This window comes from Acomys minous, assembly GCF_964271855.1.
Source record: "Acomys minous genome assembly, chromosome: 13".
NCBI classification, from domain to species: domain Eukaryota; kingdom Metazoa; phylum Chordata; class Mammalia; order Rodentia; family Muridae; genus Acomys; species Acomys minous.
In genome coordinates, this window is record NC_140495.1 from 82762485 (window position 1) to 82780706 (window position 18222).

Genomic DNA, 18222 nt, shown 5'->3' on the forward strand with positions numbered 1-18222 from the left:
TCAGTGTAGAGGTTTTCTAAAAACAAAACAAAACAAAACAAAACAAAACAACAATAACAAAACCAAACGAACCAACCAACAAAATTATCCTATGACCCAGATGTAACTACTCCTGGGCGTAGACAAAGGAGTCCATCCTATGTGGACATCCATGTTTACTGCTGCTCTTTTGCATGGCAACAGGAAAATGGAACCAGCCTAAATGCCCATCAACAGATTAACAGGGAATGAAGACGTGGTGCATATGCACAATGGAATTTTATGCAGCTCTAAAGAGAAATGAAAATTTCAGGAAAATGGGTGAATCTGGAAGGTAAAATACTAAGCAAGGTAACCTAAACTCAGAAAGACAAAAAATTTGATGTTTTCTCTCATATGTGAATCCTAGTCTGTAATGTCTGTGTGGGGTTTGGGGGTGTATAAGTTTTAAAAACTAGAAAGGAGACAAAGAGAGGGAAAAAAAGAGAAGGAAGGAGGGTAAAGTTAAGGAAGAACTTGGGTGGGTCAAAGGGCACATTGGACATGAAAGAGGAAAGACGTGGGGAAGGACAGGTGACAAGAGGTGGTTAGGGACGCAACGGGGTAAAGAGACTAGGAGGAAAGAGAATTTATCATATCTTGATCAAGAATGCTTTAATGCTAGCTAATGCTTTAGATAGCATTAAATTATCAAATAGTAATTTAAAATCATATTAAATAGATTACTTTTAAGTGCAAAAGTACTTAAAAGTACATATACACATCTGGTCTTGGGAAAGGAACAATCTCCCCTCACATTCCTGTGTATTGCTAGTTTGTTATTACTGATCTACTCTGAGCAGATCATGGTTCATATTTATTTATTTTATGCTTTTGCACAACTACTTCTGTGGGAATTTAAGACAGTTGACAGAATTGCAAGATAATACTATTTTAGATTATTGTAATGCCTACATTAGCATTCAGAGCCATTTTCAAGATAACTCTAACATCTAAGCTAGTATTTGATATCATATTGATAATTTCATACATACATATATTTCCATAAAGCCTACCCTCCATTCCCTCTCTTCCCTCCCAAATTCATGTGTTCGCTTTTTTTTTTTTTTAACTCACGGAGTGCACTTAGTCCTGCCAGTATATGCATGGGTGAAGGGTTACCTACGGAAGCAAATACCCCCTCAAGGACTGCATCTCTGAAGAAATGAACTCTCTCTCCCAGAAGCCATTAACTACCACATCTCCTAAGCTAGAGATAGGACTTCCTGGTTACAGCTCTCTTCCATGCTGTAATTTTGTCTGGCTTGATTTTGGACATGCAATCCCAGCTGCTGTGAGTTCAGTGCATGTGTGAAACTGCCCTACTGTGTCTAGTAAGCACCACTGCACTATAGCCATCCACTGGTTTTGACAATCTTTCTGCCCCCTCTTCCAGCTGTGAACCCTGAGATTAATAATGACTGGCCTGGCAAGATATGCCCGGTGGCATAACAGTGGGATGAATGTATGGAGGAAGTAACAGAACACTTTAAGATTGAATTTAAGGCCAGTTCCACAAGAATAAACTCATGCTTGGCACTCTTAATGGGGCCAAGAACCTGATATTAGGTAGGTCACAGACTGTACGGGAAAAGTTATCACTGTTATTTTGCTAAAACATAGTATTAAACCAACTCTAATTTAGGATTATACACATACATAAGTGCATCTTTTAATCCTCATGAAAGAAGCTTATTTTTCACAGCAGATAGTGATTAACATGTAGAGAGAAAGAGACCCACAACTGGTCACTGTTCAGATAATAAAAGAGTGCATGTAGTTAGCCCAAAATATCGTTATCATAAGCCTTCTCTCAAGACTCAGAATATTTACTATTCTTAAAAATTCTTTTAAGTTGAAAAGTTTTAATTATAAAAAGTGAACTAGTTTTCTAAATTCTGTTACTTTGGGTGTACTTCCTGAGTGAGGTAACCTGACCCAGAAAGACACACACGGTATATTCTCACTTATAAGTGGATATTAGCCCAACATAGATGTCCTCTGAGAGACTCCACTCAGTGGGGGATCGGGATAGATGCTGCTGGATTCTGGGTGGAGTGCTGGGAGTGGTATAGAAGAGTGGAGGGATGGAAGGATCCAGAGGGTTCAGGAGCCCCACAAGGAGACCATCAAGGCTGTTGCATCTGGACCCAGGGGGCCTGCACAAACTGCTGCACCAACCAAGGACAATGCATGCAGCAAACCTAGACCTCCTCTTTAGATCTAGCCAATGGACAGCTCAGTCACCATGGTTGTGGGGGAGAGCAGGAACTGCCTCTGACATGAGCTCTGGTGTCCTCGATTTAATCACTTCCCCTTGGTGGGGAGGCCATGCGGGCACACAGAGCAAGGGGAAGCAGGCTATTTGGATGAGACCTGATCGGCTGTAGCAATATAGTGGGGGAGGAGGTCCGCTTCTGTCAGAGGTCTAGGGAAGGCGAATAGGTAAAAGAAGAAAGGAGGGTGGGAATGGGAAGATACAAGCGAGGGGATAACAATAATAGGGATGTAATACGATAAATCATAATTTAAAAAAGAAAAAGACAAAAGAAAACAAACTTACCTGAATGTGGAACCCTCACTCTAATATGTACATCCTCCCTGCACTCGGTCCTAAGTGAGAACTGGCCTCTCCATGGCCTTGAACTTGCAATTTCCCTGCCCCAGCGTCCTGGGGGCTGAGAGTACAAGTACATGCCATTAGACTTGGCTTCTAAAGATATTTATGTCTAGTTTTAGTTTGCTTGTTATGAGACTTGTTATTTTTACTTTTTGTTTTGTTTTACTTTTTGTGACAGGGACCCTGTTATGTAGCCCTGACTGCCCTGGAACTTACAAGATAGACCAGGCTAGCCTCAACCTCACAGAGATCTATCTGCCTCTGTCTCTGCCTCCTGAGTGTTGGGATTAATGGTGTGAACCTCCACATGCAGCTGAGGTTTCTCATCTTAGAAAATGAATTCACTTCCCATCTCAAGGAACTCCAGATCGTATAGGATGTTATTAAAACTACAGGATAAAGTATGCCTCTATTACTTAATACTTATGAGTCTTGGTTGTAAGGGAAACATTTCCATTCAGTTCTAATAACTACCGTTCTGGCTGGGTGTGAAGTGTAGGCTGGAGAGTAATATTCAAAGGACAGCCTTGGCTAGGATGCAAGAGGCCCTGTCTCAATACCTTCCTTAGCCCCAAATGACTACAAGTCTCTTAACACATGGCAGGTAGACTGTTTCCCAATAATGATGCAAAACAAAAGAAGTAGTGCTTATTTTGAACAAAAGGGTTGGCACTAATAAACGGATAGGTATAAGGTACACCCTGGAGCTTACCTAACTGGGTCTGAACAGTTTACAACATTGGCTAAACTAACAATGAGTCATTAGCAACTATACATTAATCATAGGATATAAAGCCATTAAATTTCCCAAGATATATCTACAGAATAAACACTTCTATTTCTTTAATTTATTTTCTGGTTTTATGAGCCAGAGCCATAGAATCATTCCAGATGTAAGCACAGCATATACTCACTGTCTTAAGAGTCAAGGAGCCATGCCTTAGAAGACACAGTAAAATGAGAGAGGACATAATTCTGAACGGCTCACTCGCTGGGAAGTTTTTCCCCTTCTTTCCACAATATGAGAACCACCAAATACCTCACAAGCAGGTTAGGGTAGTTGCAGTTAATCATATACTGAGACCTGACTGCTAAGGCAGGGGTGCGGATGCAGGTAAAGCACAAGGCAAACAAGTCCATAAAAGACAATGGCCATATTTTTTAAAACAAAGACACAAATTAGATGTAGAGAAGGGAAAGAATTAGTTTTTTCTTATTTAAAATATCTAGGACACCTATAATACTAACTGTTAGGTGGCTAGGAATGTGAAGGGGAAGCTGAATGCGGCCAGCCCTGGGGCCCGGGCAGCAGCTCCTTCCACACTCTCCACAGCTTTCACTCTCCTCGTGTCAAAATCTCACCAAAACTGCACAAAGCCAAGAGCTGGTCATAAAAGTTATCTGAAAATTCAGGGTTGAAAATAGCTGAAATAAGAAAAAAGGAAGAAAATTGACAAGACAGTCTATCTAAAAATCAACGTTTGCTAAAATACACATAATGAAATGCAGTGAGTTATGAGACAGGGCAGAGTCCAGAAAGGAACCTCAACATGTATGGCAAACTGATCTGCAACCAAGAACTTAATTTAATGCAAGAGGAGAAGGAAAGACCTTTTAACCAGCTGTGGTGGAAAAGTTAGATATGTACGTGCGGTGGTTTGAGTGAGAATGGCCCATACGCTCGCTCACATGTATGCACAGCTGGTCCCTGGCTAGTGAACATCTTCAGAAGGAGTGATAGGTGCAGGCTTGCTGGGGGAAGTATGTCACTAGGGCTGGGTGCTCGGGCTTCAGAAGCCCATGCCAGGCGCAGTCTTGGCCTCCTGCCTCCTGCCTGCGGATCAGGATTAGGCTCTCAGCTACTACTACAGCACCACAAATGCCTGCTACTGTGTTTTCCACCAAGATGGTCGTGGACTCTGAGACTGTTAGAAAGCCCCCAATTGATATTTTTAAAATATAAGCTGCCTCCATCATGATGTTTTTTTCACAGCAATAGAACAGTAACTAAGACACCGAGTAAAAGAAATAAACCTCAACTCTTAAATTACTCTATATACAAAAATTCATTTGAGGTGAATAACAAAATTAAACACCAATAATCGTACCATACAACTTGTAGACAAAAACAGAGCTCTGTGGTGCAGCATCATTTCAGTAGCCCTAGGCTGCACTGCACTGTGTGCTCCAGTGGTATTCGGGGCTGGCCTCTGGCTGAGTCCTACAATATCACCTCCAAGCCTCTTGCCTAAAAAGAGTGTCTAAAAATACCCAGCCCTTTGGCCACACCAAATAGTTTGTAATAACAGTGGGATTTGCAGAAAATACATGTTTTCTGTTGACCCAGACCCTGTAACACACCATTATCAGGCAAGCCCTCCACTCTTCCCCCGAAGCCCTCCAGACTATCTCCCTCCTCCTTCTACAACCTTGTTTCAGATGGATCTCTAGAGAGACTGAGTAGCTCAGGTTACTCGTTACTAGTACTCTCTGCCTACAAGACTGAACCTCCAATAAAACACAAGGCGGCACGAGGGCTGAGATGGCTCCCTTGCATGTATTGTCTCCACCCCACCCCAGGTTCTAACCTTTTACTCCTCCCGATTTTATTTTTTACTCTTTCTGAAATATGCTATAAACATGAGTTTTTACTAGTGTCTTTATTAAATAGCAGTGTCTGGCTGACAGTGTTGGGAAGCTCCTATAAGAGAAACAGAGTAGGAAACAACACTGGAAGAAAAACCAGGTAAAATTAAGATTCATCAAAATTATTTATTTTTCTGTTCATCGAAAGATACTACTATGTAACCTGGAGTAACCTAGCTATCAGGAAACACTGTGAAAGAGGTGGTGGAAAAATTGTGAGAGCCAGAGGACTAGAACATCTGCTACAAGATAGTGTTTCTTTCCTTCCTTCTTTCTTTCTGAATAAGTAAACTGATAAGTAAATAAGTGAGTAAGCAGATAAATAAATAATACAAGGTGAGTAAGAATCTGGGAGAAATCCTTGAGGGTAGGGTTTGATGAAGACATTCCACTGAAAACTGAGTGCTCCAAACTCGCACACTCTGCATATTGTCCAGTTGTGGAGCGCTGGGTTTATTACCATCTACTTCAAGAAGGTGCTTCTCTGCTGAGGGTGGAGCAATATGCCATTAGGAATAATTTTAATTCTATGTTCCTTTAGCAGAATAAAAGTAGTAGGTTTTCCCTTAGGCCCATGACCTCTCTAGTCTGAGGTTCTTGGTCACCTTAGCAGTGTCAGGTATGGGTTCTGTCTAATGGAGTGGGCCTTAAATAACACATACAAGTGGGTGGCTACTCCCACGACATTTGTGCCACTACTGAACCAGTATATTTTTCAGGCAGGTTGCTGTTTGGGGTCACAAGCTGAGTGATACTGATTCTATTTTCTCAGGTATCATCAAGAGGACCTTCCAACATTAAGTGGTTGTTTAAATCCAGTGTATCTCCTCCTCCTAAGGTTCCAGTTACAAACCAGGGCATGATCACACCAAAACTAATGAGTCTATTGGGCTTGTTTACAGAACACAGGTAGGGGGTTATTCACAGGAATGTGGGTGACCCCATAGTAGCTACACTGGGAAATCTTCACACAGAATGGAAGATAGCTTCCATATAGCCACAGAGATGGAGACCCTTGTAGACTTTCCCAGCCTGTATACTCTTTTCCTTCCCTAAGACCCCAAGGGCATGAGTAGTTAGGGCAGAACTGCTTACAACTGTACCTGACTGGCTGGATGCTCAGGTGAGGATCCCATCACTCTCCCCACTCCTTTGATCTAGGAGGGAATGTCATCAGTCACCAAACAGCTGAGGCCATGTTTGCCACTCATGCAGCCTTAAGATGTAGGCTGTTTGGCTTGGAGGAGAGTGCTGTACAGCAGTGGTACAGTACAGTTAAAAGGACAACTATGGAGTTTTACTTAATGTAAGAAGCAAACAGAAACATTTCTGCAATCAGTAACCAGATAGATAGATAGATAGATAGATAGATAGATAGACAGACAGATAGATTAATAAAATGCTGTTTCAGTCAGTATTGGTATAAAAAAGAACAGAAACCAAGGACACAGGGGGAAGGGGTCCGTCATTGTAGACCAGTAAGAAGAATCCTCTATTTGAATAGAGACTGAGTAGACACTCCAGGCAGGGGAAAAATGTGTTGTGCACACGAAGGCATGGAGAGCTGTAGCCCAGTGAACATGTGCACAGAGCATCATAGTAAAAGAGGACAGACAGACAGTAGATAGCAAGTGTCTGCATTGCAAAGTATGAGAAAAGTTCCTCTGGATTTTGACTTAGGTGTTTTAAGAGGCTCTGAGTAGTGGATGGTTTCTACAATAAAGGTCAATTTTGACCTGGTTGGTACTGGCAGTATAGAGAGGAAAGCCATTTGTTACAGGACAAATTTTGAAGAGGATTTGCTGGTGGAGCTGATGTGTGATATTAGACAAAACAAAAGTCAAAGATGATTTCAGGCCTCAAGGTAGGACTACTTACCACCCTGTGTCCTGCTGACATCCCTGCGGCATGGAGGTATGTATGGGCTTATAGGTACGGAGGTGAAAATCAAGAATTCATCTGAAAAGTGTTACATTTGAGACTGTATATTGGGCATCCAACGAAGTAAATACATGATGAAATATATGAGTCTAGAGAAGGAATAAAACTGAAGACAGAGCCAGGAGGTGGTGGCGCATGCCTTTAATGCCAGCACTCGGGAGGCAGAGGCAGGCAGATCACTGTGAGTTCAAGGCCAGCCTGGTCTACAAAGCGAGTCCAGGGCAGCCAAGGCTACATAGAGAAACCCTATCTCAAAAAACCAGAAAGAAAAACAAAACAAAACAAACAACAACAACAACAAAACTGAAGACACAAATTAAGAACCCTTAATAACAAGCAAAGTCGGACCTATGCTGAAGATCTATAGAGAAAGAGGAAGAAAAAAGCATAGCATTACCAGATAAAAATCTTGAAACTTTATTGAATTGTATATGTTCTTTATTCATTAATCATTTTATACTTTGTCTTCCACATGTTAGTTGTGGTATCTCTCACACACACACACACACACACACACACACACACACAGAGAGAGAGAGGGAGAGACAGAGAGGGAGAGACAGAGAGACAGAGAGAGAGAGAGAGAGAGAGAGAGAGAGAGAGAGAGAGAGATTACAAGGTACTTGTTGCACTGTTAAATCCATCAGTAATCTCACCCATTACTTGTAGGTAGTTGTTCTTTATTTCTGGTTTCTTATCACACACTTTGGAATTTATTTTGATGATAAGTTTTTGCCAATATCCCCACTGGCATCTACTAACTCCTTCCTTGTTTACTAGCTTGTGATATTTTATACTTAACAAAAATGATATTTAACATCAACTCAATTTCAATTTTAAGCTTTAAAATTGCAAAAGAAGGGTTACACAGATGGCTCAGTGGTTAAGAACACTTACTCTTTTTTTACAGAGAACCTGGGTTCAGTTCCTAGCACCCACATGGTGGTTCACAGCTGCCTGTAGCTCCATTCTAGGAAGTATTAAATTTTCTTCTGACTTCTGTGGGTACTGCATAATGTGGTGCACCCACAGGCACACATACATACACAAAAATGAGTAATAAATCTAAAAAAGCTAAAATTTCAAGAGATGATGAAAAATATTTCTCCTATTCAACACGATATTATATATACGAATCTCAGTATGCTTACAAGGAAGTGGTTTAAAAAATCTGTATTCACACAAGCAAAATTCAAGGGCAGCAGACTAAATAGGTAAAAACATGAAAGGACAGAAAGGACACAGCACATTTCATCTTTGGGAGAATGATGTGGGCAATAAGGTATCAACAGAAAACCCAGTGAATATTTGTTGAGTGTTTTCCCTGCATTGGGTCCTTCTTACCAGGTGATGTGAGTGTCTGAATACCAGGATGTACCTGGCCTCAGCAAGCGTAGATTATCATGGGCAAAACCTGACAGTTACCCAGATGGATGAGGATGCATTTTTAAGAATGACTTCTCAGAAGGTATTGGGACAGCAGACAGGGAAAAGATAGACTGTCTTTTAGGAAGTGGTACTGGGCAGGGCTCTTCCTAGAAAGGGCATGGCAAGGCCAGGTAGGAAAAGTGCTGAGTAGCCAGGAAAAGTTAAAATGCAAATGCTCAAAGCTAAGGTAAGAAAGCCACAGAGTGTGCTGTGGCATAGGAGCAGGAGAGACTGGGAGATAGTGACAAGAGGGAAGCTTTGGAAGGGGTAAATGGAGGTATAATCCAATTGAAAGGTTAGTTAGGGAAAGGTAAAATTTAGGGTCTCCAGATACAAAGACATTATAGAACAAGTGAACCTAAGATTCTCTTTTCTTTTAAACACAAAAAACCTAAATACTTGGCATAAAGAGGAAGAAATACAAATGAACTGTCAGAGTTCTAGGGGCAGGGATTTTAGTGTGATCATAAGTGCGTGCCTCTGGTGCCTAAAATTATCAAAGTCAAACATTCAATAAAATTTGTTGAATTAAATGAACTAGTTACTAGTTGTGAAACTCAGATGAAATGAGCAACTAGAACAGAGCTCCAGATGAGTCCTGTGGGCTATGGTCCTGGCTTCATAATTACATATACTATGGGACAGACGTTTCCATCAAGGCTGGGTAATTCTCAGTGACCTTGCACTGTTTTTACTGTTGTAGTACCGGGGTTCAGATTTTAGTTTAAAAGCCAGCCTCTTTGTTGTACATTTCCCCCAGTCCTCAAGCCACCAGTCCCTAAGTGGTAGTTATTTTAATGCAGAACACACTGTATGTATGCACTCCATAAGTGTTTATTTAGACTGCTGGAATTCTCAAGAAAGGCAACCACACAAGAAATGTTTAAGAAAAAATTTGGACAATTTGGCAGCATTTATCATTGCTAACATTGTTTTCTAGAGTAAACTTTGAAATTGCATTCTAATTTGAAATGGTTCTGGTTTGACAAGTTAACTCTTGAGACATCTAAGTATAGTATTATGAAAGAACAGAACTGTTTATCAACCCTTTATGCCAATGTTAATTTCTTTTAAAAGCACGATTTTAATGTTTTTTTATTCCTACAGTGACCCTTAAGATTTCTATGCATGCAATCACTGATGCACATACAAGATGCATTTATAAGCTTATTTTGTAGTTTTAAAGCCAATTGGGAAACGCAATTTTAATTTTGTTACTGAAATAATTTAAAAATATATCATAGAACTGCCTTTTTTTTTTCATTCAAACAGTAAAGATCCAGAAAGAGATTATACCAAGTAGAAACTATTCAGCTTTTATTAGAGTCAGAAAAATGAAGCTGGCAACTTAAAAAAGTATTCTTCTGATATATTTAAATTTTTTCATGGTATGTATCCATTGTACATGGTACTGTGTTATAAAAGGACATTTACATGCATGCATATGTGATATGTTGAGCATATCCCACCAATACTGCCTTCTTCTCCCTCTTTGCAGCCCTTTTATGGCTAAAAACCATTCTGCTATGTATACATATTACATTTTCTTTATCTACTTCTATGTTGTTGACAATTAGGTTAGTTTCAAAACTATTATAAATAGTTATACAATAAATATTGATAGCAAACATTTCTGTGACATGATACTTTGGAGCCCTATGGTAAATACCCTATACAGCCATGTCATGAGGTAGGTCTAGCCTTAGTGTTCTGAGTACACAATATACGGATTACAGACTGCCATAGTGCCTGTATTAATTCATATTACCACTGTCATAAAAATATTAATTTATGATGCCTTAAAGAACTTAGGTAATTTATTTAACAAAGATCGTACACACATTAGCTTTGACATGCTAAAATCTAGAAAATAATCCTTAGGAAATACATAAAAATTCCTGATGACTTGACAGTGTTTGTGCCTCATAACTATAGCCAATGGAAAGGGGCTTACCGGCTTTTATTCATAAGGTCTGCTCCCCGTGCTTTGTAGTAGTCTAAATTGGGGTGAAATTGGTAAGTCACTGGCCGTGGATTTCTCTAAAGAAAAAGAAAGACAATAAATTACAATATATTAAAAAGATAGAAATGATTAAAATACCCATTTTAATGTCCTATACATATATAGGATATTTAATAACTATCATTTTTGAATTTTGGTTCTTTCTTTAGCTGATCAAAACTGAAAAAAATTCAAACGTATTCTATTTTAACCTGTGTTATTGTTCAAATAGTTTACTGTCAATAGGTTGGTTTTTTAATGCTTTCAGATACTTTTGAATATAATTTTCAAAGATGTGATAAGATGATGGCAAAACTGAAAATTACTTGATCTGTAATATGAACATGAACAATCAAAAGAGGCCAAGGGACAACAAGTGGAGGAAAAGTAAAAATAATCATGAATATTTGATGACCAGAAAACTAAATACATCCACTAGATGGCACACTGAGTCCTCCTTTTCCCAAAATGAATTCTTTAAAGTTAACAATTTCTATGTCATCTTATCTTATTTATGAGTTTAATAAGTGTCCAAAAATGCGTCAGTCAATGGAAATCTTAGAAGGATGACCATTAAACTTACCAATGCAAACTGACTAGTGCACATTTCCATAAGCAGCAAAAACAACTCTTTCTGCATTTTAATATTATTTATAGCATGACAGAAATGTTCTTAAATCATTAGGTTAGGTGTGTCCATTTAAATGGGTAACTACTGTTTAAACTGTATTAATTATATGAATGTGCCAAGCTCCTTACAGGCAAATAAAAATTAAATACACTTACAATTTACAAAATCTTAACATTTTTACACCATGATTTAATTGTATACCATAATCTGGAACATGTAAAATTACATACATTCCCACTAAACTGTTTTATAAACTTCTGAATGTTTTCTAATGTCCACCTAGGCATTTAATTTAGGTAACAACTAGGTCTTTGAACTAGAGCATACACTATTCTCTTTGAGATCTAGTTAGACACAGAATAGCTGAATTTTATCTTAATAGAAAAACCCTGATATGCTTAGACAACAATCCTTGGAGACCGAATTCCAAACACTGATACACTTGAATGCTGGTGTGGGGTAAAGAGGAAATATAATTGTTAAGGTTAAATAGTTTGAAATCCATCAAGCTAACAAGATGCGTTTTAATGGCCATGAAAGACCTTTTCTCTTTTTGCTGAGAGTATTTCCACAGCTCAGCCCGTTCATCGTTTCCAAGCCAGCTCTAATCATCTGACAGAAATGACAGTCCCCTGATTCAGCTACAGCTACTACTCCATTGGTTTGGTATTCAACACAGATCTGTAATAATCAAATCTGAATTGCCTTGATGAAGATAACGGATGCTTCCATGACTACCATACTATTAAGTCTAACTGCAACTTTTCTCTAGGAATTACGTAGGTTACTTATGGTAGCTGATGACAACCTGGACCCAAGTATAATGGAAACATAAAATAGAGGTTAAAGCCATTGGCAGCTTACATTTCAAATCACATTCTGCTCGTGATCTATTTTAAAAATTAACTTCCACAAACTATAATTCATGACTGATTCTGCTCTTTATTCTCTGTACCTGGAAAATAATTTTGTTTTTGCTAATATGAAAGGCCTTTCTTTTCTGACTTTCAACAAACTAATAAAGGAACATGCTACTTTTTGTTAGAAAATAATAAAAAAGCAATCCCATGGCACGGTTTCCTGAAACATCTTTATAAAGAAATGACAAGCAATTCAAGACATGAAGTGCTGATCTATCTAAGCACTTAAAGCCATTATTAGGAATAATGATCTGACTTGAGCACATGAATGGGCTCAGTATTGCCTTCGCTGAGACCTATTTACATTCCTAGGAGACTTGCTGGAATCACAGGGAGATAGTTTAAAGTACTGAAACACTGGGAACAACATAACAAAAGATGTTGATATTGAATAACTATATATGAAATATTAAAAATAAAAAGGAATTACTGTTCAAAGTTATTCAAAAAGTCTCCTGTTAAGATGATGTTATTTTTAAAATTAAAAACACACAAACATATAATCTGGACAAGGACTATGAAAAAATATATTGTGGGCCTCAAAAACAAAACTTTACTGATAATTAACACACACAGTCTCTTTCTCTCTGTATCATTGTCTTGTCTGTCTCTGTCTCTGTGACACACACACACACACACACACACACACACAATTAAAGCAGTGGTTCTCGCCTTCCTAATGCTGCAACCTTTTAATACAGTTTCCCATGTTGTGGTGAATTCCAACCATAAAATTATTTTTGTTACTACTTCATAACTGATTTTGCTTTGGTATGGATCATAATGTAGTTATCCGATATGTAGGATACTGATATGTAACCCCAAAGAATCTCAACACACAGGCTGAGAACCACAGAGTTACAGAAAAGAGGACATGAATTTGAAAGAGTGAATGTGGGCACAAGGGAGGTGGTGCAAGAAGGAAAGGGAAAGGGAAGGAGGAAATGATGTAATATTAAAAAAGGCTATCACACAATAAACATTTCCATACTTGTAAAAATGTGATAAAACCAAATTAAAACTAACTAATTGATCCCAACTATTACTAAGCATACATATATATGCATACACTACGTACCATCATGAAAGCAGCTCTTTCCTCCGTGGGGTAAAATTAGCAATGAGCAGAGTTCGAACTTAAGTAAAGAATTACTTACTTTCCTTATTTTGAACAATTTCTCTGAAACATAATGTATGAGTCATCTTTATAATCTTTAATGATGTATAATTTTTCTCTAAAATATGAGGCACTAGACTTTAACATATGCAGAACCTTATATGAAGAAGTCTAGACCCCATGAGAGTTACAATTTCTCATGGTACAGAATGTGTTAACACCTTTAATATCATGTCTTTTTAAAGCTATTTTCACATTCCAGATTTCAGACTACAAAATCACCTTCAAACTAAAGTATATTAAAAATCTACCAAACACACACACAGTGGCACGGATGGTCTTGAAGACCAAGTGACTTAGCCTTAGAAGAAAAAGCAAACCAATAAAACTAAACCATGCAGTGGCTGCTGGCTTTCCAACATACTTTTATTTTCACAGGATCCCAAAACAACTCCCACAAAGGCTTATTTATAAAATCAATTTAAAAAGATAAAATCATCTATGTGTTACAGTTAGTGTTTTTTTTTTTTCACTTCTCAGGTCTTCATTATGAGAGTTACCTGCCCCCTATGTAAATCCAGACAAGAGAATTGTCTCAGGAAAATACCAGTTTGAATGCTAAGCAGCTAGCCCTGTAGTGCCTTTAGTAAGGCAAATCTGTTGGTAGAATTTAAATTTCATGCCCCCTTGCCTACTCTACCCTCAATAGCAACATTATAATACTTTTAGCTCAAACTTAACTTTTTATTGTAATACAGACATATTTAAGTGCTAATTCATATGAAGAATAACTAAGTACAAGATACCGCAAGAAGTATATATAACTACCAGATAGTAGACAACAATTTTTCTTTTTGAGCTTGGTAAAAATCAAATTCATGCAGAAAAGGTCACTACACATAACACTATCTGCTTTGATGTCCGCAGTCTTGCCCTTCATCTGGACAAGATTATCTCTTTCCAAATCACGTTTGAAAGCTCACAAGGAAAGCCTGAAGTGCTCATTCCCTTTTGAACACAGAGAATCTTTCAGAGGACTTCTACACGGACACAGGAAGAGAGCAAAGAACAGGAGCCAGCTTTTGGTATATTGCTCTTAATGTCCCTTTGTACTAGTAGGAGCATGCACCACTGAGGCATGTACTCAGACCCCACCACCTGTGAAACTACAGCAAGGACTCATTGACAATGAAAATAATGTGTCACACACGTGATAAAATTTCAGTGAGATGGGTGCTATAATAACCTCTGACACCAGAGCACCGACATACACAACAGACTTTGACCTAGAAAGCAGGTATGATAGTATAACAACCTAACATCCCTGATATTTAGTGGGTGGAACAAAGTGATGTTCTGTACTTCTAACAATCACATATAAGCTTACAGTAGGTTCTGTGGAATACTACACACACACATACACACACACACACACACACACACACACACACACACACACACACACACGGCATTCATGCACATGTACTAGGAAGATGTAGCAAGCAAAATAGATTTTGTATGAGGAGGGAAAGACTGTTTTATTATTGGATAGGAGTATATATACTTACAAAGATTTAAAACAATACAAAACCATATTATTCAGTATTTGTTAGCTTATGATATTTTAATAATCATAGTGGTTACCTACAGTATGTTCAAAGTATTGTCATTTTATAGTTTATTGGCCATGATTTTAATAACAAACTAAACAGAAAAAGTTCCTATAATATCCAACAAAACTTTATGTTTGTAGCATAAATTGTGTCAGACATGCAGAAAATACTTGGCAAATGAATTATTATTTTCTTTCTCCTAATATTGTGCTACCAATCCTTAATTTTTATAGCATGCCAGATTAATAAATGGAAGGGATAAGGCTCTGAAGGAAAAACGGCACTGTAAAAATATGTGAAATGTTTTTGTTTGATAAAAAATACCTTTATTTTAGTGAATATATCATTTCTTCAATGTTAGGGGAAAGGCAACTGTCATTAAAAAAACAAATTGTGCAGCTGTTTACAAGCAAAAAGCTCTAGAGGAAATTTTCAGGACCCTAAAGGCAAAGCATTCCAGGGTTAGACAAACATATGTTGCAGGTGTTTAGAAGAGGCAGGTGGGAGAGCCTCAGCCCCGGCACGGAAGTTAGTTTAATACTCTATGACTGACATAACCTTACCACATCCAAGACAGAGACGCCATGGCAAAAGCAAGTGGAAGCTGGAAGGCAGACACTCGCCCAAAACAATTATCCCGCTGGTGCCAAGCAGGATACTTTTATAGAAAATAAACACTACCAATTACAAAAAACAAAACAAACCTAAAGGTATTTTAAAGTTGGAACAAAGAACCGCCTGAAATGGCGATCATTATCCAAAAAAGATAAGGATGAAGCATTGTTGCTTTTATTTAAACAAATATTCCTAAGGAGACAGTTTGTTGTAATATCCCCTCTTTGGTTTGCTAGGCAACATTAGATTTATCATAATTCTCCTAAAGCCTAAGATATTTCTATATTAAAATGCTAATTGTGCCTTTTCTTTTGACTGTAATTAAAGCTGGAGGATTCTGTGGTCTGATATTCACTGACTGCTAGAGGGTTCACAGAAGGTCCTACCATTCTGCCTCTTATTACCACACACTACCCCATCATTAACTACAGAGACAGTGATCAAAAAGGCAGACATTTTACACACACACACACACACACACACACACACACACACACACACCCCAAACATTATTGTTTGGACATTCCTGTAAACTCAGACTTTTGCACCTTATTTTCTTCCTTGTCATTTATCTAGGAGTTGGTTCTCATACATTACTTATGACTGAGCACAGCAGTCATTTTGCTATAGTGGTAAAATACATGCTGGCTAGTACAGCAAGCCATTCCTTCCCCATATAAGCCAATGCTCTTTTTATAAAACAATTAAAAAACCAATTTAATGCATCTTAAACTGTGAGGTAATTTCAAATGCTAGCTATAAAATAAATTGACAAGAAATCAGATATTGAAAAATACAGGTTTAAAAAGAATATTTGAAAATATAAAAGGTATGAATAGAATGCATTTGTCCAATTAGTAGATTTGCATTTGAGATAAAATTTTCTAATTTGGTAGTATTCTAGACTATTAGCTCAGCACCAAGATTAAAATGATCTCTTGTATATATAAATATTTGCCTACATATTTTGATGAGAAATATCATATTACAAAAAGAATATGAATATATTATGAACAGTGAATATTAAAATCATAGAGCAATTAATATATAATTTTAGGTAAAAGAGAAAGTTTAAAAACTAGAAAGCAAAACCAACATTAATTGGGCAACAACAAACAAAACTTCTGAGCCATGCCAGCAATATTTTATATACTGAATAAACCTAATTCCCCAAAGTGACATCCCCATCTATGCCCTGGCACGCTGAGGTCTCAGATGGCAGAGAAGCATTTTAAACCACCTGTGCTTTCTGTGCAATTCTAACTTCATACAATAAATAAATACCAGAAGAGAGATATTTTTCTTTTTTTTATTGTTGTTTATATCTGTGAACTTTGTATGCAGGTGGATGATAGAGTAATGCACTCCCCCAGCCCATGCTATATTTGATATTTATATATACGAAAAGTAGAGGTTAGCTGTCCGACTTTTCTTTGTCACGAATACTGGGTCTCAGAGGATTCCCTGCAGGTAAGCATGCTTTTTCCCATGATTCCACTTTTCCTCCTTCGCTTTCCTTTAGTGTCCACTGAGAAGAGGACAGGGACTTTAGTGATTTAAAGAATGTTAAGTTCATTTGTGTGTTTCTGAGAATGATTCTCTCCTTTCTAATAATTATTGAATTCAAATGATAAAAACAAAGACCAGTTTTAAGAATAATTTTAGGGTGTCTAGACCTTCGTGTATAGACTGTGGATCTTAAGAGACTTGAGAGCCCTGGTTTCAGGAACATTGCCCAATTTCTTCCCTTTTAAGTGTCAAGGTAAGAAACTGAAGTACTGCACAGTAAAGACTAGAAAAGGAACCTCGCACAACCATGCTTTTGATGAAATTTTGGAAATAATTTCAATGATAGAACACCTTAGTATTTAAAGATCATTTACTAGAAAAATCTATTCACTTAGACATTTTTTTCCCTTAAGATGGTTTTTAGTTTACCACAAAAGCATGAATAAATAACTTTGTGTTTCTAAGTGACTGGAGCTCATATAATGTCAACTAATGAAGATTAATATACAAATCCAAATGACAGTATTGGTGGGTGTGCCTAATTCTTACACAATAAAGTAGGTTAAATTGGAGGAGAAGACAGAGTCCAGCTAAGTTAGACTTTAGAATGTCTTGACTATTTCACTCTGGATTCACGTGGTTTTATGTAAAGAACACTGGTATCTGGCACACAGTTCTGGAGAAACTAAACAAACTGGCAAATATTTTTCTTTTAATAACCAAAGATACAGCTCAGCTTAAAAATCAAAGTCCCCTCAAATGTCTAGTGGTGATAAAGAACACATCAGTTTCAGGTGACTTATAATGTCTAAGCTACTGAGCTTACTTTAGTTTAAATTTAGTTCATTAAATTTATTTTTTGAGATTATAATTATATATTTATATAATTGATACCACTTTATATATTATATGTAACTTATACACACATATGCAATTTACTTATCTCTTCTCCTGCCTCCACAGCCCTCCCATATGCTTTCCCTTGCTTTTTCCCAATTCATGGCCTTTCACCATTATTATTACATGCATATATATACACATTCCTATATATGTGTGTATATATATATGTATGTATATATATATGTATGTGTATGTGTATATATATACATACATATATATATATATATTCCTAAATATGACCTGCTCAGTCTGCACACTGTTA

The 18222-nt window shown here is 37.5% G+C and overlaps 1 protein-coding gene across 14 annotated transcripts in view; it reads right to left on the reverse strand.

The window, feature by feature from the left end:
• Positions 1–18222, reverse strand: part of TBC1D5 (TBC1 domain family member 5) — a 450634-nt gene that overhangs the window by 103605 nt on the left and 328807 nt on the right. For all 14 annotated transcript variants that reach the window (XR_014773989.1, XM_084754672.1, XM_084754671.1 and 11 more), the window contains one exon: positions 10608–10693. Coding sequence is in view for 13 of the 14 variants with exons in the window: in XM_084754672.1 (XP_084610798.1) it covers positions 10608–10693 (86 nt within the window). In the remaining variant the exon portion in view is untranslated. The remainder of the gene's footprint in view (positions 1–10607; positions 10694–18222) is intronic.